Consider the following 26,030-nt stretch of genomic DNA (forward strand, 5'->3'; position numbering starts at 1 on the left):
AACAGAGTTAGTTATTCGAAAATAACAATATACTGTATATTGACAGCATTCAATCAATTCTGTTTCACAGTCAAGTGTAGTTTGAAAATGAATTTTACGAGACAAACAAACATCTTCTAACTGGATTCATTAAGATGTAATATTTGTTAAAGTTTTTATTTATCTAAAACCCTCCTTTTTTTTGTAAATTGTCAGATCCATTCCCCCCTGTGTATTCTCGTTGAACCAAGATGAGAACACAGCACCAATAGCATTCTTTCTTTGCATTAATTTTCAAGTCCTATTTTTTTACTTCCATCCTTTTCTCTGAAACCATGCCCGAAAAAAACTGAAGAGAGTGTTAAACAAGAAATTGTTACGAGACATTTCCAGGTGTTTTCGTTGTTTTTTGCCATTTAATATATTCTCCCTGCCCACGCACAATAAGCATTAACAATGGCAGTGTTAATGGAAGCATTAGACTGAACCTGCTGCTCCCCACAGAACAAAGAGGAATGTTAATATATATTGACGGCATTCAATCAATTCTGTTTCTCTGGCTCGTGAACATCTGGCCCGGAGGCGGCAACGCGGTGAGTCCCCGGAACGGCAAGAAGCCACAAAATTCTAAACCTATTTTCATTTGTTTGGCGAATTAAATGTGTATGTTCCTGCCAGTAACATTTTACATTTCTGCATTGACAGTTGAGACGCTGACAGTCGGTGAATAAACATCTGATACTAAGAGACACTTGGCCCATGCTGCTTCTAAACTGTCTTTTATTATCAGTTTATTTGTGCTGTGGAAGCCTAAATCCTATCTGTGTCTGCATAACTACAGCGGAAGAGCAAATTACAGTGGATTAACTCTACATTGTTTCTCGATGTTCAGCCAAAGTGACACATCCCCACTTATTCAAGTCCTTAATTACAGTTTACAGCATGTGGGTGGTTGAGACTACTGTGAGTGCAGCCAATGAAGGACGAAGAGGATAAGAATGAGGATGGCAGAAGGATGTAGTAACACTCATAAAGTGTCCTACCATTTTTCTAACTCAAAATGTTCACAGGGATGTGTAAATCCCGCAAAATGAGAAAAAAATTACAGAAGCTTTCACATTTGCCTCTGTGCAGCACCTTATTAATATTGATTTGAAGCGCTCTCTCTTCCTGCATCTCTATCCCTGCCTTTTCTGACTCTCCAGATGCACAAACAACCACTGTCCTTTCTTCTTTTCACTTGATCTCAGGTGGCCTATTCTTCATTTAATGACTGACTGACTTCCTATGAGGAAGTACTTCATTAAGGTACGGTACAGCAAGCAGCTGAAATAGCTCGGTGCGGACAGCGTCTGTCTTGGATATTACATGGACATTCTAGATTTGATCATGCTGAAATCCAAACGGCCTGTGCCTTGTGTCTCTGCACGTGTTGTGTGTGTGTGTGTGTGTGTGTGTGTGTGTGTGTGTGTGTGTGTGTGTGTGTGCGTGAGAAGATTATCTATGATACATGCTTAGTAGGTACAAGTCTTGCAGATGTACTTTGGTCATGATGCACACGTACAACACTTAGCCCAATATATGCAGCTTGAAGCCTTTATAATATAATATGTGTGTGCTTTGAGGATGGGATTCAGAGTTGCTTGAGTCACATAAAAGCTCTTCGGATGACACAGGTCACAGCTACATGAAGATTTTCACAATCAGATAATAAGAAATATAAAACAAACAAAAAATAACGAACAAAGTGCAGTCAATGCAGTTCTCTGGGTAAAATCTTCTCTTAGTAACACACTTCTTTAAAGGGAAAATCCACCACACATCATTCTCCTGATTTTGGATGGAAAAGCAGATACCCCGAGGCTTGAATTGATGGTGCCACCAGGTGATGATTTTTGGAGACAGTTCTTGAAAGTGAATTAGGGAACAGACATTTTGTTTAAGGCATTTCATCCACCCCAGTGACTTTCATTTGAGTGAAAGGCTCCCAGCTGCGAATCAGAAAATGTCCTCATATCACAGTAATATCCCCATGGCTGCTGTCGTGATGTGCGCAGTTGTTCCATTAGCAGCTCCAGGTTGGTGCAAACAGGCAATGATGACAAACGGCGTACAGGTGCTGCCTGTCCATGGTTGTCTTCCCGTGAAGAAGTTAAAACTGAGCTGCACAATATTATTCTAAAATATAATTTTATATTCTTGTGTTTGATTCTTTTTTTGAATGCGTGTCTATTATTACTTTTTTTAATTTTTTTTCCATTTTGGTAAACTATAATATTGCCTCAAGCACCTACAACATTACACTGTTACCCAAAATTCAGGATTCAACTTTAAACTGTAATATGCTGATGCTGATTGTATTATCCCCTTCATTATCACCTGTATTATTCAATGCTGCCAGACAATACAATCTCAACGTTTTTGTCACACCTTAAGGTGTGACCTCAGGGTGTGAAAGGTGTGACCTCAGGGTGTGAAAGGTATGACCTCAGGGTGTAAAAAGGTTATAAAGCTGGGCAGCTAAGCATGCAAGGTGCTAGTTGTCAGTAGCTGCAGGCATTTGGAGGGATTGCTTAGGCTTTCCAGTTTAGAACAGACGGCAGAGCAGATAACAGACCTTGACCCACCCAAAGAAATCTTTTTTTCCAGTCAATAAAGCAAACAAGTAGTACATTATGAAGGATCAACTGCTTTGCAACTTCAAATAGCAACAGATTTGAGATTTCAATGCCAATCACTGCAATGACATTTAGAGATAGGTTTACCCTCAGCAAAGGCCAACCTTGAAACACGTGCTTTCAGCGAGGGACATTCTTCTTAACAACACTTGCAGTGAGTCATTTTGTGACAAACCATATTTGGGGGTTCAGAAAGCTATATATGTGTTTACAAAGTAGGATTTTTGGTCCTTTGATAATCGATGACGCCTCAAAAATAAAGGCCCCCTCAGGACGAGTTACGAGCAGTGGTGAGCTGAGGAGAGAGAGATTGTGGAATTGGGGTGTACAGCAGATCATTTAAAAGGACCCACTCTAGGCACGTCCCCTGTTGCAGTGCTTCTTCAGCAACACAAGGTATCGCCAGCAACATGAAAGGAGTGGCTCGCAATGCATACAGGAAGAGCGAGATCAAATCTCCCCAATCAAGCATCAATGTCACGGTAGGTGCCCGAAGGGTAGCAGAGGAAGTACTCCTGACTGTGTTGGTCCATCCAGTCTCAGAGAGATGGCCAGAAGGTTCCAACAGCGATTTATAAAACAGGACATATTCTTTCATGAGGGGGTAAGAGAAGATCTCTCTTTACCAAGTAGTACAACTGCAAGATATATATTGAAAGAAATGGTGAAAAATTCACTTGAGGCCCAAAGGAAGGAGTTTATCAGGAGGTTTAGTGTAATGAGGGGGGATGCAGCCCATTGAAGGGTAGGCTTAGGTTGAAAAAGCCCTGGATCATTCTCTATTCTCATCTCTAAGATCCCACTGAGTTCCATGGAAATAAAGCCTAAAAGCTCCCACTCCCAGAGGCAACGGAAATGAGATACTGGGTCTGAACGACGCATAGAACATAAACGCCGTAATCATGATCAACAGTTCTTTTTTTATGATGAAGTAAGCGTTTCCAGGAATGCTTTGTCTAGTGTCAGAGGGTGTAATTTCTGCTGGAGCATCAATACCTGAGTGGCAGCTGGGTGATATCCAAGAGGAGAACATCTGCCATCAGACTCCACAGTGGCTCAACGTCCCACCAGCTCACAATCAGGCAAAAAGGAAAAGGTTATGACACCATTTATAGAGAGTTCCATCATTTGTTTGCAAAAAGAGAAAAAACGTTTACATGCCTACGTGAATAATTATTGTAATTCACTTCAAATACTAGCCATTAGTGCTTTATCGTTGGGAAAATAAGTGTTGGTCATTACAAGCTTACTTATTATGTTGCTGAAATGGCCACATCACTATAGAATACCATGACAATTAATATTCCATCCAAACAGGCAGCATGATTACTCTGCAATTCCCTCATTGTGAAAGCCTTTACAATAAAGTCTAACCATACATTTGCCATTTGACAGACAAATAAAAAACAACATGATGCAATCTGGTTTCCTTCACTCTGAAACTGTTGTAGATGTACTATTGGCTGTCCCTGTGGCAGTAATTATGGTTAATGAACTGCATTTATATAGCGCCTTTACTTTTATAGTACTTCACGGTTTAAAGAGCTGCCCTTCAAGGTGCTGGTCTGTCCATTGGGAGCAACTTAGGGTTGGTGTCTTGCCCAAGGACACTTCTACAGGGCCTGAGGCTCTCTGCCCCCAGGCCCCGTCCTCTCACTCCCCAGACCTACCATCCTCATAACCTCATAACATCCACTAGATGCCCTCAGACGTTCTTGCAAGTCCTGGTCACCTGACATTACCGCCTATCTACAAACAGAGTTGCCATGTGTATCATCATCAAGCCTTTTCTTGTTGAGACTTCCTTCTGTTGTTGACCCTTGCTGGCCTTGTGACCATTACATCATTGAACTGATCTTGTCTGTAGCGTCTGGGTCCTCTTCTTCACTGTCCTCATGATAAATGTTGTGGGTACAGTCGGTGTATTATTTTTCCGAAACAATCATGACAGCGGGTCTGTAATAATTAGTAGCATGAGTCTGATCTGACCAGGATCCCTTTTTAAAGTTTCAGAGCCCACTAAAGTCTGATACAGGTCAATTTTTTAAAATACAAAATCAATACATTAAACCAATCAAAGGTGAGAAAAACTATAGAAAGGGGTCTTAAATTGTGTGTGTTTGTATGTGTTTTTTCAGATTTAGTTTGATTTTTGATTCATGTTGGTCTCCTTCCTGTGTTTGGTGAATACAATTAATCTCAAGGGAATAGTATAGTTGTTACATTCATGTAAATTATAATTTCCCACGTGTAAAAACTGATATGAGGTGATATTAATAGTGAAACAGAATAAAATTGATATAAATTATTCTGGCACTCATCAGTTTGATAGATTTCAGCGGCCAAGGGAGGTGGGGAACGAGGACAAACTGATCATGTGCTTGTCTCACTTTGTTTACCTAAATGTCGGCAGCAGGGTTCATTTACCTCCGGATCACTGGAGGTGAACTGTTCCAAAAACGCGCAAAATACCTGGGGACTGAGAAGCCAACATGACCAGGTGAGTGTCAGTTAGCATTTAATTTATGCAAAATAATCCGTGAAACTGCTGCCATCACATCTAATTTTGCCCAGTGGGTGCTGTGTACTTGCCCTATTTTCCCTCCTCCGTGTCTCACTGAGTGTGGAAATGACAGGGCTATATGGCAGCTTCACCTCCCCCAACTTCCCCCAGCCATACCCTGACAACCAGCTCAAAGTGTGGAACATCACTGTCCCAGATGGCCACAGGGTCAAACTCTACTTCAGCCACTTCAGCATGGAACCCTCAAACCAGTGTGAATATGACTACATCCAGGTAACATGCTGGAGAAACTCCAACTCCCATGATCTGCACTGGAGTCCGTAGCTTACTAACTACAAGGCCTCTGACCTTGCTAGGTTTTGGTAGAGGGGAATGAAACCTTGCGGTTCTGTGGCGAGGAAGAGAAGCACCATGACAGCACCCCGAGGAACACCATCATCCTATCAGCCGGGAACCTCATGTCAGTGGTCTTTAGGAGCGACTACTCTAACGAGGGACGATTCACAGGCTTCCAAGCATTTTACACCGCAGAAGGTGAAGAATGGTGACATTTGTTGCCAAAAGGCAGACACCGTTTTTCGTGGCTGTAATTGCATGAAGCAGTGTGTAAGGGAGTTCATAGCAAAATAAGAGCAGGATTATATAATCACAGGTATAAAATTCATATTTAGAAACAAATTGTTTTGTCCAAAAGCAATGACATAATTAATTTAAACATAGATTGGCAGTTTAAATAGAAGTTTGACAAATAGTTCTTCCTATTTTTCATTGCCGTTGCATCCTTACATTTGAACACCTGGTACTCGCTTCCCAGATGATTTTCATGTCATTTTCATCATTCAGTTACTTTTGGGATTGATGCCTGTTTTCATGAAAATAATACCTCAAACTTTTCTTTCAACGTTTCGCGGTTGTTTACGTTTAACCAGACTCACTCGCTGTCTGCTTGACTTGTAAACGCTGTGGTGGCACACACTCTTGAAAGGTGCAAATTATAGTTAGAGTTTCAAGTATGTTGGAAAATACAAATCTACTGTATAGAGTTTAATTCTCTAACCTCTCTGTCCCTAACAGACATCAACGAGTGTCTGTCCAAGATAGATGGGGAAAGAGTGTGTGATCATTCTTGCCACAATTACATCGGCAGATATTACTGCACGTGCAGACAAGGATACCTTCTCCATGACAACAACAGATCCTGCACAGGTAAGAAGAGCCATGCAGACCAAAGCTCAAGAGGCCGGTCCATCGGAGCACAATCAAAGTGAATCAAGAGTTGTATAGTGAGGTTCAGTGTGAAGCGCTTGGCACACAGCTTTTGACTATATATTGATCTCTGTCAATACGGTTTGTGGTGTTTCATAAGCTGCAGCTCAGCTCCAGATATTAACGGCAATGAAGCAAAGAGTTTAGTGCGCATTGCCTTTTGTTTGATGTATTTGGCTTCGACTTGAATTCAACAGCCATTTGACAATGAGGTGTTGAGGTGTTGAAAATGCTGCTAACAATGCTAAGTGTGAATGAAAATAAGCTAAAATAGCTGTGTTGTAAACATATATTTACACTTATTGGAAAGCAAGGCTATTTGCATTTGTACTGCAGAACAAATCTTCGGAACAATGTTTGGATATTTCACAAAGGGCACACAGTTGATATTGTGTCGGATTGGATTTCCTTCTATCATAGCTGGCCTCTGCAAAATAGTTTCAGACTGGAAAGGCTCACTGATGCATCAAGTAGTTGATCTCTGCCATCTGGTGTGAGGCAAGGTTAATTACTGTCGATTCCTTAGGGAAAATCAACTTCAAAGTGGCATAAAAAATGGATACCTGTGCAGCATAAATAGTGTACTGACACCAGGTAATTAATCACAATTACCATTTGGTGTGCCTTAAATTATTATTCTTTGCCAGAGGAAAATGGCGTGATAAAACAAATCATGCAATGAATAGGCAAAAATGATTACCTGCCAAAAGATTGTACTAATTATATGAATTACAGGAACTCAGGCTCTTTGCAATAGTCATTTGTTTTTGTCCGTAACAGCGGTCTGCACACTGACACACCAAATGAATCCCATAATTTACGATGCCAGGAAATGTCTCAATTGACAGGAAATGTATTCTTCTCAATCAAAAACTTTTTCATAGCCAGTACCTCATTGTTGCAGGTACATCATTAAACATAATCATTTAAATTAACATTTGAGAGCAGTCCTGAGGACCGGACAAGATTTCTAAAACATGCCTCAAAATGTTCACGTGGGATTCCAATCAGTGAGTGCGTCTTGCCCACAGTGCCATGCCACAGCCAGCTGTTGACCTCGCCATCGGGGGTCCTGACCAGTCCGGGCTACCCGAGCCCCTACCCACCCATGAGTCAGTGTGAGCACACCATCCGTCTGCAGGAGGGCTTCAGAATAATTCTGCACTTCCTGGAACCCTTTGACATAGAGGGACACTCAGATGTCCCTTGTCCATATGACATGTTGAAGGTAAGTCATGTGACAAGCAATGTATTCCTCCTCATGCCTGAAGAGGCAGTTTGTTACAGACTTGTCCTCCTCGGCTGATATACTATACGGCCATGCCGTTTCCTGCATAATTTTGGCTTGACATAAATCAGTAAGGCATTTAATGAATTGTCTTATTTGATCTTTCCCTTTGACAAGATTTCAACAACTGGACAAGAGTATGGGCCCTTCTGTGGATCAGTGCCACCAGGTCGCATTGACACAGGAAGTTACCAAGTGCATGTTGCGTTTAGATCTGACTCTAGTGGGACAAACAAGGGATGGAAGATCAAGTACACCAGTATCAATCAAGGCTGAATCCTGATGGCTTGTGTGCTTATACGCTATCTGAACATTTTACACAGTGGCTTTTACATGGCGATTTAACACAACCACAAGGAAGCTTGGATATTGTATTTGGGCAAGAGGCTTGCAGAATCATTATTGTAATTATACCTTGGGATGACACTACAAAAATACTCATTGATTGCATTTCATTTCTAATTTAGTTTTTATCTGATTGTTGTATTTCTTTGTCTGGTGAGATGCTGCCTTAATCTCACCAGCACGATCGTCTTATAATCACTTTTGCATTCGTTCATTGTTTTGTTGTATGTGAATTAAAGCATAACTCAACACTTTGACTTATTATTTTACACATGACAAATATAAAAAGGTCTAGTTTTGTGACCATAACATAGAACCCGAAGCCATATATTTCAGACGAGTATTTTAATTAAACCAAGAGTGGGCATTCCTCAAAGCAGGGTAGCTTAATGCAAAGTGTTCTGCTTCTTTAATGCAATAGTCATTTGCCAGAAATAACAGATTCATTCTCTGCAGTATTCTGGAAGTCAGTCAGTCTGGCCTAAGAAGTGGTGAATGTTTGTCGTTTAACCTTCATACATTATGCAGCTTGTTCTCCGCAATCCCAGCTCTGCTCCTCTATCAAAACAGTCATTACAGGCTTCTACAGCATGAAATTGCCTCTCAATTGACACCTTTGCCTTTACTCGCTAATATTTCCTCCGTCTGTGGCCCACAAGTGGGGCCAAAGAGCACGCCTGAATGTGTGGATGTGAGAACGAAACACGCGTGTGTTGATTTATATCCAGGGATCTTTTGTTTTTCATGGAATTAGTCCAAAGCGACATTTCTGTGATCTTTTTTTTATTTTTTTAAACCTCGTTATATTTACTTTGACTGAACTGTTATACTGCTACATTCGTTGTACTTTGAAAGCCAACACAACTTAGCAAGGCAACCCCACAAAACCACAAGGCCTTAGGTGGACATGTGTTTTCTGAAAGTCATCTGACTGATGGGTGTGTTCCCAGCGTGAAATGCCCAGACAGTCCTCAGGGCAACTCGGTGCTTACAGAGCAAACCTGCAGTTGTTGCCTGAGCACTGTTAACTCATAATCTAATCCACCAAAACAGTGTGACAAATGCCCAATACCCCACTCACTTCTAACTGTTCAGCTAGTTGGAGCCAATTCCAAAGGATTTACGCACACCATGAAACCCATTAACCAACTGTTGGAGAATATCTAGCAGCAGCATGCAGCCAGTAGGCTTAGACTGCAAAACCCTGCATCTTGTGCATGAATATTTATTATTTGTGAGGAGAGATGTAAAGGGAAGAACAATTAATATTTCTGACTATGGGAAGCATTCATTAATCAGTATTTTATGGATCCTAAATGTTATTCTAAAACAACTCCCATCTTCGAGCCCAAAACTTAATTTGGCTTTAAATGAAGAACGAAAAATCCGTCATAATAACAAAAGGACAAGAGAACTGTCACAAGCTTGAGGGCTGTTTGAATTTAGAAAATCCTTCCTACCACCATTCAACATTTTTAGAAAAGGCACCTTAAACCAAACAATGTACGCTCGTATACAAATTCCTTTGCAACACTTGGCGTGCATGTTTGAATTAAATAGAGTGTGAATGCACCGGAGAACTGACACGTGGCAATTCTGACAGGGTTATGCAACGGCAGAGAGGCTGCTCACTTTTGGTGAAACCGCAACTAGACAAAGCCAAACTGAGTAAATAGGAGATCTCGATGAATATTAAATACTAGAGTACAAGCCAGTGGCGTCATCTCAATCTCACGGCAACACAAACATCGGATCCCTCTGCAAAATCATCCATCATTCGCAATCACTGTTCAACAGACCGATGATGAGATGACAGGCATGACAAAGGTTATCTTCGACATGACCTTTTGAGTCACACAGACCTGCACACATTGTACACACCATCTTACATCACACAGCCACGACAATGATACATAACCTCTATAATAGTATATAATAGATGCCCTTAAATGAGCTCTCATCCAGAAATATTGGGTCATTGCAACTCAAAGATTAAGCTGTTATTCTTTTCATAATGTGCTCAGTGAAGCTTCCCTGTGTGAACCTAAGATACATCTTATCCTGTCACACTCTTTGTTAGAATGATAAATTAGTCTGCGTACCCCATTCAAATTAAGCTTTTATACAACTACACTTGGCTGATGTCAGCATCTACACACATCTGAGTAATACATTTCTCTCTTTGTAGTGTATTGCATGTAGATTCTCTAAATGGTCACACGTCAGGAAATGATGACATTTCACAGAAAGCTGCACATACATGAAGACGGTGGTACAACATGGATAAGGATGATGCCACATTTAGGCTAGTGTAGTTTATTTACAAAAGAAAATGTGTATGTTCCCTGAAGGGGGACCTGTTTATTTTCATCACAAGTTAGAAATGTGGGTCCAATAGTGGCCCTTAAAACTGACAAAGAAAAAAGGTAAAATCCAAAGGACCTGCCAGCTGATTGAAATAACACAATGCTACTCTAAACTTCCCAAAATATCCCATATCAAATTAATTTATGTGAAAGCACATACATTCTTTCAGACACAAAACATATTGTGTCCCTCCAGCTAGTTCAAAGCATATTTCTTACCTAAGAATTTGATTTACTCAAAAATAAAATATAGTGCACAATTTCTGTCTGAATTAGCAGTGAAAAGGGGGGGGGGCAGAATGTAAACAATACCACTGGGAAGTTCATTTAACAGTAACAGTCTATATAAAACCTTAAAGCAATGATTCCACATATTTGGACGAATGCTTTGATACCACTCTCATGCATATGAACTAAAGACGACGCTGCCATAAGCATAGCTTAGCATACAGACTGGGAATAGGGGGAAACGAGAGCTAACGCCCCTTACTCTCATCATTTAAAAAAAAAAAAAATCACACAAATGAAGTGCAAACCCACCAGTTGGGTTTTTACAGGGATAATATGCTGGAGTCTTGTTATCAAGTTGACCAGGGGCCTGGTACGAGCTAGTGGTTTCCCAGTTTCCAGTCGCTACGCTAAACTAAGCTATCCTCCATTCAGAGAGTGATGGTGTCGATCGTCTGAGCCAACTCTCCAAAAGGAAGCGAATGGGCCTATTTCCCAAAATGTGTTGCTTTTCACATGAATGTGTTTATCTGCGATTATTTACCACAGCATGGCACTCACCAAAACCCGATACCAATGGGAAGTTGATGCCAGTGGTTAACGCCAGCATGTCTTTGATAAACATGACTTGTGCAAATGACTCTGCTTCCTCTTGAGGCAAAAAGCATTCAAGCGGTTCGCAGGTTCTACAAAATTATGCAAACGCCAACATCATAAACATTCATGCATTCCAGCATTATGGATACTATTATTAACACAAGGAGAATCCCATTCTTTTGACCCTGAGGCAGGTGGTGTGAATTCTTATCAGTCTTTTCTCAGGTGAAGCCTCGGGCTGGCGGTTCTAGGCCCTCCTCTGCACTCTGCTAACTGGACTGCCGGCTGCTGTCCAGCTGTGTGTTGCTCCTGATGGACTGCACAGCCTGAACCTGCTGGAGACGTCCGGTCAGCTCGGCTTCGCAGGCCTGCAGCAGCGCAGAAGTCCTTATTCGGTCCCAGCCCAGCACATGCTCCATAGCTTCCAGCCCTCTGGTCACAACCAGCTGAAGAGACATGGAAGAGGCGTCATTTTTATTTCAAAACAGTGCAAATGTGAACGTGCAAGACTTTATACTGACGTATCATTTTAGATTGTTGGGTTTTAGACCGACGGACAAAACCAATGCGATGCAATCAGACAGCCCTGAAATAAATTGCTCTCCTTGTGCTTGCAAAGGCAGGTGAGCAACATCTAACACTTCATCCAAAGTAAATGCCCTTTGGATCACACAACAGAGTCACTACAAAACTATGCATGTGCTGTGTCAGGACTTGCAGTTTTCCACAATTGTGTTATGATTTTCTCAGCTGCTTATTAGACTCGATGGGGTATGTTACAGCGTGAACTGCAGAAGTTCTGAGGCGTGAGTGGATTACCTGCAGATCCTCAGTGGAGAGTCTGGTCTCTGGGCTTGTTTTGCCTTTCAGGACCATCAGTGTCCGGGACATGAATCCAGATGCATAGTCCACCTCCACTGCATCAACATCTTCTTCTCCAGCCCCTGACACATTAAAATGGGTTCGCGTTCAGGATCATTTGTTGTACACGGGTATAGTTACAACACATCGCAACAAGAGGTGGGATTATTCAGCAGTAACAATGTTTCCACCTAGTGGCCAAAAGGCACAATCACCACTCTTCTCTTATGAGAAGAAATATTATCAAGCACGCAAGGGAATAGACTGAAAAAGAACATGGTAAGAACAATAACTACAATGGAGTGTTATTTATAATTTGAGTCATTATCTTGTCGTGACTACATGAACAATGCAAATACAAAAAGTAAAAGGATGTGAACATGGATGTATAAAGATATTGCTATTGAATACAAATAGCGTCCTTAGCTCTCAAAAATAATACATATACGTATATAAAGAATAAAGTCTTTTAAGTTGATTATGGGTCGGCCAGCTTTGTCCCCGAGCCTTGTCTGCAGAACAAGCAGGAAGTTATTACATTCCACAATCAAAGGTTAATATTGATTATTTTTTGCTGGATGTTGAACTCATAGGATAGACTCAAAGACTTTGAATGTCAAACATTGGCAAACACCCTCCAAACAACACAATAAAGATTTAAAACAATTGGCGAAAAAAAAGGAGGGTAAACCAAGAAAGAAGTGTCCGATATTATTTAGAACCGTTTCTAAAAATTGTAAAAATGAAAACCACCACACCTTCCTGTCCAGGCTGGCTTGGGTCTTCCTGCTGTCTGTCCTCTTTCTCCGCAGCTTTGAGGTAGAGCTGGAGCAACTCCTTGGACTGCCTCTCCTCCTCTCGTCTGTCCAAAACCCTCTGCAGCGTCTCCTGCAGGTCCTTGGCCCTCTTCTCCTGGAAGCCCAGAGCGGAGGCCAGCTCAGGGCACGGGGCATCCACCAATGTCTGGAACAGCAGGTGACACGAAGCAATAATATCCTCTCTTTGAGAACACTACGCTATGCCTATGTGGTGTCTAACAGCAACAACAAATACTGGGAGCAAACGAGGAGGGCAAGATTTTTTTTCATATTTTCTATTAGAAATTAAGAAGAGTGACAAGTATTACACTGTGAACTTGCCTCCTGCCAAAAGGTAAACTGTGCCTATTTTAGCATTAAAGGATAAGGCTGGCGTCACCAAATGTTTTTCTTATCGTCAACCAATCCTATCAAAAAAAGGAACAAAACCTCTAATGTGTTTGTCCTTCTCTTTGTACTTTGTGACTTCCCTCCACCGTCTGTGACCGAATATATTCCTGAAAGTGATATAATTTTTCAAAAGGATCGATCATTTCCTCGTGGCCAGTAGAAAATGTTCACTGGAAGCTGAGGAAACGACTTTATTTCAGACCCTGGTGGTGAGTATTTACAGGCAGTGTATGCAACCCATTTGTTTAAAATGTTATGGTCAATAGTGGTGCATGTAGCTGGGGAATATAGTTGTATTAGAGTTTGTAGGAGCCATGCATCACCTTTGGAGGCTGAAGTGGTTGATCTCCATAGGAAACCAACCCGGTTGTTGTTTTCACTTAGTGTCGGTAAACATTGGTGAGGACATCTCTTTGGAGCCTTTCCTTGGTTTCCAGAGGGTTGCCATTTTTGTGTTTGCCTTTTTTGTTCCGGTGGAATGATTGCATGAACAACCAGCATCTGTCCAAAGACCGCAGTTGAGACTACTTAGCCAATAAGTGTCATTAGTTACAGAACTAAACAGGGTTACACGTGTTTAGTTCATGTATTTGTGTTTTTTCTTGTGACCGGAAACATACTGTAGCATGGCTAAGAGAGTCAAATAAATCTGTGCTTTGTCTGGTCTTTAACTTGCATGGCATATGTGAAGATGCTTATGTTCATGGTATAATTTGGGTTGGTAGGGGAGGAACTAGATTATGGGCTGTGAGGAGGTTGTCGTCTTAAATGCCTGCAACTTGGCAGCTTTGGTAAGGGCTACAGCCCGTGCTGTGTTTTGTTGATATATCCGTCTGGGGATGATTTGGTTGGCTAGTTAGCCTTTGTTTTATAGAGACCTTTGGGAATGCTACTTAGGTTTGCACTTGGTAATTCCAGGTGCTAACCAAAGCACTATTGTTATTACTGGCCTCTGTGCTCGCACTCCTTTCACACAGCATAATTGTCTTTCTGGTTTTGTACCTTCAACACCTCCACAGCACATATGACAACACATCCATGCACGGCTTTCAATGCTAATCTACACACACTTATTTTCTGTTGAGCTTTTTTTGTTTAATACATTTTATTTCAAATAAATCTCTTGCACGGACTTCCTCCTGGTCACAGTCCCTGGGTTTGTTTGATGATGGCAAAAAGGAATGAGCTATATTAGCCTTTAGTCACACAGATAATAGATCTTAGCAAGAGCAATCTGTAGTGTTTGTCCATTACGTTTGCTGACGATAAGGATACAGAATAGTACGAGCCTTATCCTTTTAAAAAGGACACAGATTAAAAAGCTGATGGTGACCACTGAGGAAAGTGTTTGTTCAACTACTATTATCCTGTTTTCTTCCCAGTGCATGCTGGGATAAATATGACCGCAAACACAGTTGTTGAACCGAAGGAAAGGTACTAGTACCTGTAAGTCTGCATCAGACATGAGGATGATGCTGGTCAGGTCCTGCTTCAGCTGCTGAGCCAGGTTCAGCCAGGGTGCTGCAGCACTGGAGTTGTCCACAGTATCAACCTCCAGCACCAGAGAATCTCTGACCATCCAGGCCGTGCCACCATCGACTACAGTGAAAAGCAAATTACTACCTGAACATGGAAGTGACTTCCATTGTAAAATGAGAAACGGACTGTAGACAAATCTCAGTACACCTTCTTACCCCTGCGAACTGGTGACCATGTCTCTTTTTCATGCAACAACATGAACTTTGTGTTTAGAGGTAAACACAAAAAGTAGGCTTGATCCTCTACTATCGTCCCATCATTCTCCAGGACCACTGTGACGGCCTCACCCGAACTGAACCCGAGAAACTCACTTCCTGTAGGAAGAACAGAGAAATGACAGATTTGTACAGATATTTTGTGAATATCCTTTGAGTGCAACACAGGACTTTGATACTCTTTCGCCATATATGTAGCCGTACTTCATAGCAACAATCCGGCTATCAGTGCCCAAGATGTATACAAGCTTATAACCATGCAATCATTCCTGCAATGAGTTCTGTGATGAAAGAGGTGATAGATATCCATCCGGGTCATCACCTCTTCTTTCAATGCTGTTGAGTGGTTGTGCTGCTAAGTCCCTCTGCCAACCTTAACTGAGGCTCGCCTTGTTAAAGTATCTGTATTCTGTGTCAATGACAAACCCAGAATGTGTCCGGTGGATCCCCACTGAACCTTTACTGTGACATTTTAATCCATATGTGAAGCATCTTGGTGATAGAAATTACTTACACACACACACACACACACACACACACACACACACACACACACACACACACACACACACACACACACACACACACACACACACACACACACACACACACACACACACACACACACACACACACACACACACACACACACACACACACACACACACACACACACACACACACACACACACAAACAAAAAGGACAGGGTCAAAATAGTGAATTTGAAAATGGAATATTTAGAGGTATTGTGTCATCTGCAGTTACGGGACTTAATCCAGACCAACACTAAATACGTCCGCGTTGTAGATGGTTTATGACTGAGCTCATACAGTGTGCGTTAATCCGGGCAACGCCTGCTGACGAGCATGCTCGGTATGAGCGAGACAGGAGGAGGTAGATCTGTTCCGACTGCTCCCGTGAAGCTCCTGCAAGTTGGAACACGATAGAAGCGATGCTCGGCTCGTGACCATGACGGATAAGCACGTTTAAACTGTGCAGGGAAATGATAGCGGCGGACAAGGGTGGTAAAGGTCCCTGTTCATCATAACGTGTGTGCGTACATGTCACAAGCTGCCTTAATGCCTTTTAATAAACACGCAAGCTGCCCAAGACTACCACGAGACGCACGGACACAGCGTCAGATATATCTTACAGGTTATATCTCGAATAAAACGGCATTTATTCAAGTGGAATAAACACGTTTACGAGTTGAAGTCGTTCTAATACAACTCACCTTTCATCTTCAGATCATCTAAGGAGGGAACTGCCAACCCGTAGGATTTCTGTCGTGTGAAATTGCACACCTTACACGGTTTTCTGTCGGCCATTCTCGGCTTTATGTGGATGAACGTATTCTTTCCCCTTGTTTCTCTTAACTTTACACTGTCAAGCCCCGAAACTGTAGTTCTCACCGACCAGCAGACTCGAACACGGAACCGCCGCGGTCGCTTCTTCTTCTTCTTCTTTGAGCTTTCAGGGCATCTTGCATTACTGCCATCTCCTGGAGGTACTTCACTTTTACAGTCCGGCACGTCAGCTTTTTAAATTGTATGTATTACTCCAGTCTATTCTCTCAATTTCTGAATATTTCCCGCAACTAACAAGTCGTACCTGGTACTGGTGGTCACAGAGACTGGGACGTGTACCGTTCAGATTAGGCCACTGTGTCTTACCTCATCTCCTCTTGTTCTATTTCATTTCCTATTTCTCACAATACCCACTTAGTTTGTATAAATGTCCAGGAACCCACATTAATGTGACCTCAGTGCCTTGTTTTATGAATTGGATGTATTGCTATTATTTGGGACATATCTTGACAGTTACTGGACGCACCTGACTTAAGACTGGATGGACAAGAGACTGAGCCACTACAGACTATAATTTAGTTTGGTTGGATTTGTTCAACCCATACCACAGCCATCAAAACAACTCAACAGTGTACACACCTAAAACGTTTAAGTGTGTTTGCATACCTCAGCTATGTGACGAGAAACAGCAGCTGCAGACCTGTAGTATCTGTTATTGTATATTTTGCTCAAAGCTGCACATAGTCTGTATATTTACAATCCTTATTACAAAAACTCACTAAATATGATTTTGTTTTTCTTGATTTCATTTGAGGTCATTCTGAACAGTAACTGTGGTGCACTATATAATAGCTAGTCATATTTGACACAGCCTTTGTATTAAATGGAGTCTTGAAATGTGTCTGTCAACTTCTCTTGGGAAATATAAAGACAGCATTGTCTTTCCACAAGACATAATGGCCACATTAGCTAATTTCACTTCTTTTAATGTGTCACTTGGTGGCAATTAGGAAGATTAATGTTCCATTAATAGTACAGCTTTTACAGGGATATATCAGTCATACTTGCCTTGATTGACAGGATTGTCTTGGAGCAGTCAGACTGCGAGGCCAGACCGGATTAGCAAACAGACATTGGGGACAACTGTCCAGGCCCCCAGAAACTCAGGCCCCCCCCCCCCCCCCAGAATGACAGGATCTTAGACCCATTTTCACTGTCGTTGAGAGTCTTTTAAGTAAGAAAATGAAAGCACAATATCTTCTCAAACAATAAGCATTTTAAGGCTGTTCCTGCATTATTAATCTGGAGACCATCTTGCCAAGGGGCCCTGTGTCAACATATTTGGCTAATTATGTCTTCACTGTGTGTCTTAGTAGCCTATGGCATTGCACATACTTGGCCCATACAGCTGAATTTAATATTTGTGTATCAATGAATGTGATATTGCACTTGCTTGTAAACACAAGGGGCTCTCGACACGTTGCAATTCAGCATTCAAGCGACCTGTGCTGTGTTTACTGAAGGCAACTGTTCAACTTCTTTCGTGGTGAACGTGGACCGCTGACATCCTCCAGGAAAAGCAATCGAGCGCGTCTCCCTCGAGCAGCCTGTCCTAAGAGCAGACGAGGGGCAGGAAGATGGCATCCTCCGACCAGCCTGGTCCTCCAACACAGGTCGACATTCACGCAACTAAAACATGTACCTTCTCGATGTCCATATACGACAGTGGACTTGTATAACGTGCTTGGACGTCGTGGCCCCTTTGAGTGTCTTCACGACATGTTTATAACCGCTCTGCTAGCTAAAGTTAGCTCGCTCGCTAGTTAGCATGCTGGCTAGCTCCTGCAACGCTTCAAAAGTTGCCCGCCCCCCGACATGCTGTCGTTGACATGTTGACGCGAAATGGCCAAGCTGATGTTCGTGCGCGTTGCTTGCTAAACCCAGGCGTCCTTTCCACCTGAATACCAAGTCAGTTAAAATGGTCACCGTCAGTCAAACAGGTGTGGTGGACTTTACGCGGCGGTTTAAACTTACGAGAAGGGACCATTACGACATTTACTAAGTTTAGTAAGGGACAGCTTCTTCTTTGCCTCTACGTTTACAGTCTGTTTAAGTTCAGCAGGCAGATCAGATTCTGAATGTAAAATAATTGTATCCAGAATTAAATGTGCTTCGTTCAAAGGTCGATTTTTATGTTGATTTAACCCAGAGACTGATGAAGCAGGGGAGAAAGTTAATTAAGTAAGGAACTGAATTCATGATTGTCTTGCATGCTTACATTTACAAAAACAATTACTCAGTTACTGAATGAATAATAAACTGGCGTATAAGCACATGTATTGTTATAACCCTGTTATGCAGCATGCATGTGATACATTGATCACTGCTATCCAGTGGGGCACGAAGATAAGTACTGTAGTATAAGTATCAATACTATGGTGTAGTAATAAGTAATAGTACAACATTAGTAGCATTCAAATATATTTAAAGTAAAAGTACTCATTATTTAGAGTGGCCCATTTCAGAATTGTATATATTACATTAATATAAATATGAATACAGTAATGTGTAAATTACTTTATGTTGCAGCTGGTAAAAGTTGGGACTAATTTGCGTATGACTTGCCCTTAGGATAAATAATCTTAACCGATGATAGTGCATCATAATGTATTTGTTGATTGTGTAATTCGTCTGAATTTGCAAAGTAACTAGAACTGAAGATATTAAATGAATGTGCTGGAGTAAAAAGTACAATATTTGTTTCACTACATAAGTAACAGAAAATAAAGAAATACTCAAAAAAAGTACCCAAATTCTGTACTTCAGCACTGTACTTAAGTAAATGACCATTATACTTCAGACCACTGCTGATATCTAAACATTGCTGTTTTAAACCAACAACACCTCAGTCCTCCAATAGATGGCAGTCTTATATAAGTGTTTGTTTATGTTCTCAGCCTGGCCTTCCACCTGGAGGTGATGCGGCAGCTCCCCCCAGAGAAGCACTGGTAAGGACTCACTCAATATACATTACTTGACTCATATGGCATTGGCAACTAATTTAACAAAATGATTTCAATAAGCCTATTTGATGTAATGGGTTATTATAATAGATAAAGCAGGTTAGTTTATTTCATGTTAAAGAAAACCTTGTTTTTAAATCACAACAGATTTCTCTGGTCGGTCTGATCGCACTAATTGTGTGCTAACCAGTGAAATCAGCTGCTGTAGTGTTTAGTGAGAATGAAACTCTGCAAACTCTTGGCAACTGATGACGCATTTGAGAAACTCAGAAGAGAAACTCAGAATTGTTGTTGTTGGTTATGATCTAGTGAATAAAATAAGTTTGTTTTAATCAACAAACTACTTTTCCTTTGCTGATGTGATGATGTTACACATTTCTCAGTGACATCAAGTGTTTAAGGCTTCTAATTAGCGGCCAGTCACTTTAGCACTACATTGATGTCCCCAAGCCCATAATGAGAGTGTACTTTATGTTCCTTGACTTTAGAGAGTGAAAACGCATGTAGTAAAGTTCTGTTTAATAAGTGGTTTCACAGTTGCTTTAATCATGTTTTGCCATAAAGTTTTACCACATATCTTTGTTTTAGTTTGAGTCATGTCCCAAAATTGGGTCCTTTTGTCAACAGACTGTCTAAGTCACACAGCATGCGTTTAGTTTCCCTGCGCCTGCAAAAAACAAAAGAAAGTGTCCTTAGTTATTCTTGAAGATGTAGTAGAAAAGTAAAATAATTTGAATGGCACTGCACTTTGAGTATTGCTTCATTGCTGCATCACAGTAACATAGTCAGAATGTGACGGGGCCTACAACAGGGCCTACAACGCCATCTCGGGAATTACACCTCAGGAAATATAAGCTTAACAACCTTAAGATACATTTTCTAGAATTGATAAGACACACATATTTGTTACTGATATGAGACGGACACCATTTTTCTTCGTATAAATAAACCAACGTTTTTTTCTAAAGGAATCAAAGAAAATAATCAAGACGAAAATAAAGAGAAGCAAAAACAGGCAAAACAGAGGCAACACATTTTCCAGCAAAAAGCTAAAGAAACAATATGGAATATATGTTTTTGTTCCTCCTTCAATCATTGTCTCTAAAGTCCTCTGTCAAAGTTGTGAATATATGCAAAGCCAGTAACATTTAATGACAATAAACATCAGTTGTTTTCCTATCATGTGTGAAGGAAAGTGTTCATTAGACATTGCTCGGCTCAAGTGATGACAACGATTATAGCCATACGTTCTTGCCAAGTGGGATGGAATACATCACAGGTGCATTCACTGTACTTGTATGGGCACCGCATCCTGGGTATAGGAGTGCTGTATTGTTCAGCCTACATGTCTCAATGTCATTCACCACTATTCACTCTTCATCCTCCCCCATCATCCCTTCATGCCAAGGCTAATTTAATCCTGAGGTTATTGATTGTGGGAGCATTCTCCCAGGCTTTCTTTCAATTTACTTCAATTTCATCATCCCAGTGCGCTTCAAGACTGCCCCCTCCAAAATGGAAGACATTCTTGTTATGAGGGTCCTGATTCGAGACTGGTTGACAAGTCTCCCCGTACCACCACCCTCACTTCCAACCCCTTTTCTCCTTTCTCTTTTTGATGAGCTGCTCTTTCCCAGTTAAGTGGATTATTACAGTAGGGATAATTCTTGTCACATGGCATTATTTGGATGAGGTGAATAATTGAAATTTATGTCTGAAAGGATTTTATCTGGATGAGAGGAAAGGGAGTGCTGGCAGGGTTGGGAGGGCAGAGAGAGAGAGAGTGTGTGTGGGGGCGAGAGCGCACACGTTTGTATAACATTTATGTGCACATGTGCATGTCAGACAAGCCAGTGTGTCAGGCTGGGGACACCAGTCATGTTAACAGGTTCTGACTCACCTCGCCCAGATTAGCAGGCCCTGGCACTCGGCACGGCGTGGGCTCTCCTCTGTGGCAAGAGGGCCCAGCTCAGGGGCCGGTGCCACCGTCCAGGCCGGAGGGAGAGGTCTGGACCTGCAGTTGCAGAGGAAAAAGTGGGTGGGAGAGACTGTTCGAGTGTGTGCTCCGTGGTTGACTGGTATACCAGTCGCTGCCAGCCGCTGCTGTTGCCTCTGGCGCTGCTCTTTGCTTGCACTCACCCCGGCTTGCTTGGTCTCCGTCTACAACCCCCCGACCCCCCTCCCACCTTCCACTCATCACAACCCCTGTCTGTGTCTTGCCAGTGTCTCCCCAGTCTTTGTGCTCTCTCTCCCTGCAGTGACGCCCTGTGCTCACCCCTCGTCTCCTCCTATCACTCTGTACTCATTGCTTTCACATCCACACAAATGCATCACAACAATAATTGTGTGCGTACAAATCCCTTTGATCACATCATTTAGAAAACAGGGTCAGTTCTGAAACAGTTCAGGAAGTACGTCAACATGATATCCAGAAGCGTAGGAGAACATTTTTTTACGAGACTCAATATTGTATGAGATTGAATTTGTATTTGTATTGTATTCTCCTCATCATAAGAGTTAAGTCAATAATTGTATTTATTTAACTTCTCAGAACCAAATGTAAATTAACTGCTTGGCCATCATATCCACATTACTAACAGATATTTATTTCTCGGAAACTGTAGTTTAGTTTAAACAAAAACAACAACACATGAAAAAACTTTAATAGTCAAAGTATCTTGTCAGTGTTGATATTGAGATTAGGGCTGCAATTTACAAATTAATTTCATTATCGATTATTTTTACGATTAATTCTTTTGTCTATAAAATGTCAGAAAATCTTCAAAACCGTCCATGAATCCAAAAGCCAAAGAGTTTCTGTTTTACAAAAAATATAGGACAAAGAAAAGCAGCAAATCATCAAACCCGAGTCAGTGTGTCCCTGATTTTAATTGTGAATTCTAATGCCTCTAATTGTCCACACTGAAAAATCACAGGCATCAAATGAAAAGGTCTGCCTTTGTGTGTGGGGGTGCAAGTGTGTGGTTTACTTATGCAGGAGGTGCGTCTGTAACATACATAGTGTTAACTTCGCGTGCGTGCGCGCGCGCGTGTGTGTGTGTGTGTGTATATGTGTATATATATATATATATATATATATATATTTAGGTTTAGGGGTTTTAGTACAGCAGAGGGAGTGTGGTAATGGGAGGGGAAAAAGAATTGTAAGAAGAACATCCCCGGTCTCACAGCAACTTCAAAAGCTCCCCTTCCCCAGGATATTAAGCGACTGTGATGAAAAATTTAGCAAGCGTTAAATAAGCCGCTTTGAAGTGATCTGTTTTGGCTCAGCAGTCTCCAAATTTCCGTAGCCCCTCTGCAATAGCCATCACACTATAGAGGAAGGGGAAAGGGAATAGTGTTAAGTGCAGGAGTTGTGGGGGACCTGGCAGGATGGCAGAGGACGTGCCAACCGTAATTGGTCCAGCCAGCGACATGAATGCACTACCACTGCTACCGTCCCCTGTTGTCTTCTTCTGGCTCTTTTTCTCCTTGTTTCACCTCCTTCTCCCTGGCGGCTCCTCTGCTGAACCCCACGAGTGGCAGGCAGACAGATGTTCCTCGTATGTTAGTTTTCGTCATTTGTGCGTGGGAGTAACACAAATGTGACACAGTGGTGATACCAGGAAGTCTCAAGTCTTGACTCTATTATTTTTTGTCCATAATGACTTCCCGCCCCATGGAACATGTGTTTGTATTTCCTTTTAACACCAATCTATCCTCTGCGTGGGTTTTTTGTTATGAAAATTACGAAAAAAGAAGAAAAGAAAATACTGTGCATTAAGAGTGATTTGGACCTTTTTACATTTCCACTGCCATGAAATCAAAATAACAAGAAGTTAACCTCTTATTTGATAATTCATATTTCAATTCATTTCACATTCATCCGTTTCAAAACCATTATTTTAATTTTTGAGTACTGCAGGTTTCAACACGCCCCAAATTAATTATAGGGGCAGAATAAGAAATGGGAGCCAGTAATGAGTCGGGTATGGTAACTCCATTCTGTCAAGAAACTAGCCTACCATTTAGTTAGTCAGGGGAACCTTCTCTGAAATTTTCCTTTTTTCCTCTTTGCTCATTACTTTAATTGTAATTGTAATCCTTTATTGGAGCTGTCTGCAGTAAAGCAGAGTTATGGTCCGAGTGGGGGCGCGAGCCATAGAGATATTTCATGATTATTGGAGAAGACGGTCACTAGGTGGCAGCCACTAGTTCGGCCTCTCTGTAATTACTGGGTGGGAAGTGATGGCGAGAAAGTGTGTGTGTGTGTCTGTCTGTGTCTGTGTCTGTGTGTGTCTGTGTCTGTGTGTGTCTGTGTCTGTGTGTGTGTGTGTGTGTCTGTGTCTGTGTGTGTGTGTGTGTGTGTCGAGAGAGATTTTTCAGATTGTGACACACTCCTTGAAAGAGAAAAGTCAAATAAATCTGATCACCTGCCATCTCGCAGTCAATAGATTCAGTATCCTGTCACATTGACTGTAAACATGCTGAACGCTCTTGCAAAGGCACAGAACAAAGGCGTGTGTGGAAAGCATTAATCTTCATATTTTTATGTTTAATTTCACATAAGTAAACTTAACCATGAATGTGATCTTAAAGGCTGTATTTCACAGCGTGTGCTATAATGTAGAGTGATGTGGGATACGGGGATCACACGACAGCAATTGTGCGTTATTTCCTATGCCCGTAGGTTTGCTTGTGAAACATCTGCACACCACTGTTTGTTTCTGTGGTCGTGGCGGAGTTTTCTCTTTTGAAAAGCTCAATTTGCTGTTTCTCAGTGCAACACTCATTGTGCATCATGCGCTGTTTGTTTCGGTGGTTAATGATACAGGAAGGCCCCTCCATTTTATTGTTGCTGTGTTGCACTTTTTCCCCTCCTCGCCCAACCAGGCAGCCAACCTCCTTAGAGGACTCTGTATGAATTCTCACTGTCATGTCCAAGGACGAGTGGCGCAGGGTCAGCTAATTGCTTTTATGATTATGATTTCACGTCAGATTTATCGTGCATGCTCGGAGCACATCTTCCAGGTCCTGCCGACGTTGCTGGCTCGGATGGGGAAAATGAGTTTACAGCTTCTGGCTGTGACTTCTTGTTTAAGTGCAGGTCACACTTTTTGACTCATTAGAGTGGAACGCAGAGGGTGAATCACAAAGGCTTTTCCTGTAAAAGCCTCTGTTTTCCTGTTTTCCTACGGTAGTAAATGTAGTTGTTTTCTCATGTTTGGCCGTGGAGCATTTATTTACTTTGTCCTCGACATATGCTAAAGTTTGGAGGTCACGAGTGAGGAGTAACACAGACGTGGATTATTTCGGTTTTCCTGTCGTTTGAACTTTTTACGAGCCATAAATCTCTCATCTTCATTTCTTTTCATAGTCTGACAGAGTTATCCGTTGATTTCTGTTTGATGTTGGGGACTTTTTTTTTCTTCTTCTTCTGATGATTCCTCCCACCTCTTTGAAAATGATGAGCCCAGATGAGTCCAACCCATATTATACATTTTATTTATTTTGTGGTTTCTGCCTCATGTGCTGAGCCGGACTCGATCTGAATTGCTCGCCCCCGACAACAGCGTCCTTTATCTTTGGGTTTTGACGAGGGCATTGGAAATCCTTTAATTCACTGTAAAGTTCATGGTAAATGAAGAAGAAGCTGTTGTCACTGTGTGTCATTACTACACATATTTTGTGTAGATACCAGAGTCTCATGTTGTGGCCCGTGGCTCTTTGATTTGTTGTAGTTATTTGACCTCGCTCTGACCTTCCTGGCGAGGCCGCAGTGTGACTAGTGACAGATGCAGCCTGGGAATATGGTTTGGATAGTTTTCCAATGCTCGGAGGAATGTTGAAGCTAGTTTTACCCAAAGTTCATTCTGGAAACGCATGTAAAGTCTGTGATTAAGCCAAATTCAATGAACTATAATAAAGACTTAGGGCTTTATTTGAAGGGTTTTCGTCTCAGCAAGTGCATTAGTGTAAACGGCATGGTAACTGAGCTGTAATTTCCTATTCTCCCACAATTTTGTGAACTGTCATAATATGTTTAATTAAGGAATGATAGAAATACGACACCAGTTTAATTACAGCGCAGTCATTTTTCCTCACTATACTTGGGAAAGTGGCCTTATTGAGCCGAGCTTCCTTTTATACTCTCTATTCTGCTTTGTAATTACTTCAGCTTGATTTACCGTCTTTTCTTTGTGTTTATGGTTGTAAACTGCTCGAGTGAGTAACTTGGTCTGAGAGTGGCTTGTCTCCTCGCAGCGAGGCTGGAAATCTCCCGATGAATCTGAGATGTCTCCGCTGTCAAGACTGCTCACATCGCTCTCAGCCTCCAATGTCACTTTCAAGGCATAATTACACAAGTTGTGTTGATTAGTATGAGAAGCAATTACGCTGGCTTTCCGCCGCAAATGGAGAATGTGATGGCTCTTGATTGACAGGAAGCATCCTGGCTTTAATAAGTAAATGACTATGGTAATTCAGGTACTGAGACCTTTTGATTTGTCAGCATCTTTCTAATTTTTGTGATGTCCTCTGATTTTAATGAACATGAATTTGATTGAATCCCCCGTCATTTCCCCGTGCCTGCACCCATCCGTCTG

At 41.6% G+C, this 26,030-nt stretch overlaps 3 protein-coding genes across 4 annotated transcripts in view; 2 read left to right on the plus strand and 1 right to left on the minus strand.

Moving 5' to 3' along the window:
* Positions 1–5,062: 5,062 nt before the first annotated feature.
* Positions 5,063–8,331, plus strand: masp2 (mannan-binding lectin serine peptidase 2). The gene is made up of 6 exons (XM_034537725.1): positions 5,063–5,157; positions 5,232–5,454; positions 5,538–5,715; positions 6,256–6,387; positions 7,479–7,675; positions 7,853–8,331. The coding sequence occupies exons 1-6, from the start codon at positions 5,150–5,152 to the stop codon at positions 8,009–8,011; spliced, it is 897 nt and encodes a 298-aa protein (XP_034393616.1). The 5' UTR covers positions 5,063–5,149; the 3' UTR covers positions 8,012–8,331.
* Positions 8,332–10,364: 2,033 nt separating this feature from the next.
* dffa (DNA fragmentation factor, alpha polypeptide) lies at positions 10,365–16,547 on the minus strand. 2 transcript variants are annotated; one of them, XM_034538125.1, is made up of 6 exons: positions 16,330–16,547; positions 15,035–15,193; positions 14,785–14,939; positions 12,891–13,095; positions 12,091–12,215; positions 10,365–11,717 (listed from the first exon to the last, which is right to left on the minus strand). In XM_034538125.1, the coding sequence occupies exons 1-6, from the start codon at positions 16,421–16,423 to the stop codon at positions 11,541–11,543; spliced, it is 915 nt and encodes a 304-aa protein (XP_034394016.1). In that variant the 5' UTR covers positions 16,424–16,547; the 3' UTR covers positions 10,365–11,540. The 2 variants fall into 2 exon arrangements, with proteins under 2 accessions (XP_034394016.1, XP_034394017.1); XM_034538126.1 differs by lacking the exons at positions 10,365–11,717; positions 12,091–12,215; positions 12,891–13,095 and adding an exon at positions 13,109–13,841.
* A 1,417-nt stretch (positions 16,548–17,964) lies between these two features.
* The window catches only part of pex14 (peroxisomal biogenesis factor 14), a 43,780-nt gene continuing 35,714 nt past the window's right edge, over positions 17,965–26,030 (plus strand). The window contains exons 1-2 of the mRNA XM_034537585.1: positions 17,965–18,075; positions 19,360–19,410. Coding sequence (XP_034393476.1) covers positions 18,040–18,075; positions 19,360–19,410 — 87 coding nt within the window. The 5' untranslated portion in view covers positions 17,965–18,039. The remainder of the gene's footprint in view (positions 18,076–19,359; positions 19,411–26,030) is intronic.

This window comes from Cyclopterus lumpus, chromosome 7, assembly GCF_009769545.1.
Source record: "Cyclopterus lumpus isolate fCycLum1 chromosome 7, fCycLum1.pri, whole genome shotgun sequence".
In the NCBI taxonomy this organism is placed as follows: Eukaryota; Metazoa; Chordata; class Actinopteri; order Perciformes; family Cyclopteridae; genus Cyclopterus; species Cyclopterus lumpus.

What these genes read in the sequence shown, in the direction of transcription:
- dffa (XM_034538125.1), bottom strand. Translation starts at nt 16,423, where the DNA reads ATGGCCGACAGAAAACCGTGTAAGGTGTGCAATTTCACACGACAGAAA. An exon ending in AGATGATCTGAAGATGAAAG is followed by an intron (nt 15,194 to 16,329) that starts GTGAGTTGTATT and finishes TTCTTCCTACAG; the next exon opens with GAAGTGAGTTTCTCGGGTTC. An exon ending in AAGCCAGCCTGGACAGGAAG is followed by an intron (nt 12,216 to 12,890) that starts GTGTGGTGGTTT and finishes TTAATGTGTCAG; the next exon opens with GGGCTGGAGAAGAAGATGTT.
- masp2 (XM_034537725.1), top strand. An exon ending in CAACAACAGATCCTGCACAG is followed by an intron (nt 6,388 to 7,478) that starts GTAAGAAGAGCC and finishes TCTTGCCCACAG; the next exon opens with TGCCATGCCACAGCCAGCTG. An exon ending in GTCCATATGACATGTTGAAG is followed by an intron (nt 7,676 to 7,852) that starts GTAAGTCATGTG and finishes CCCTTTGACAAG; the next exon opens with ATTTCAACAACTGGACAAGA.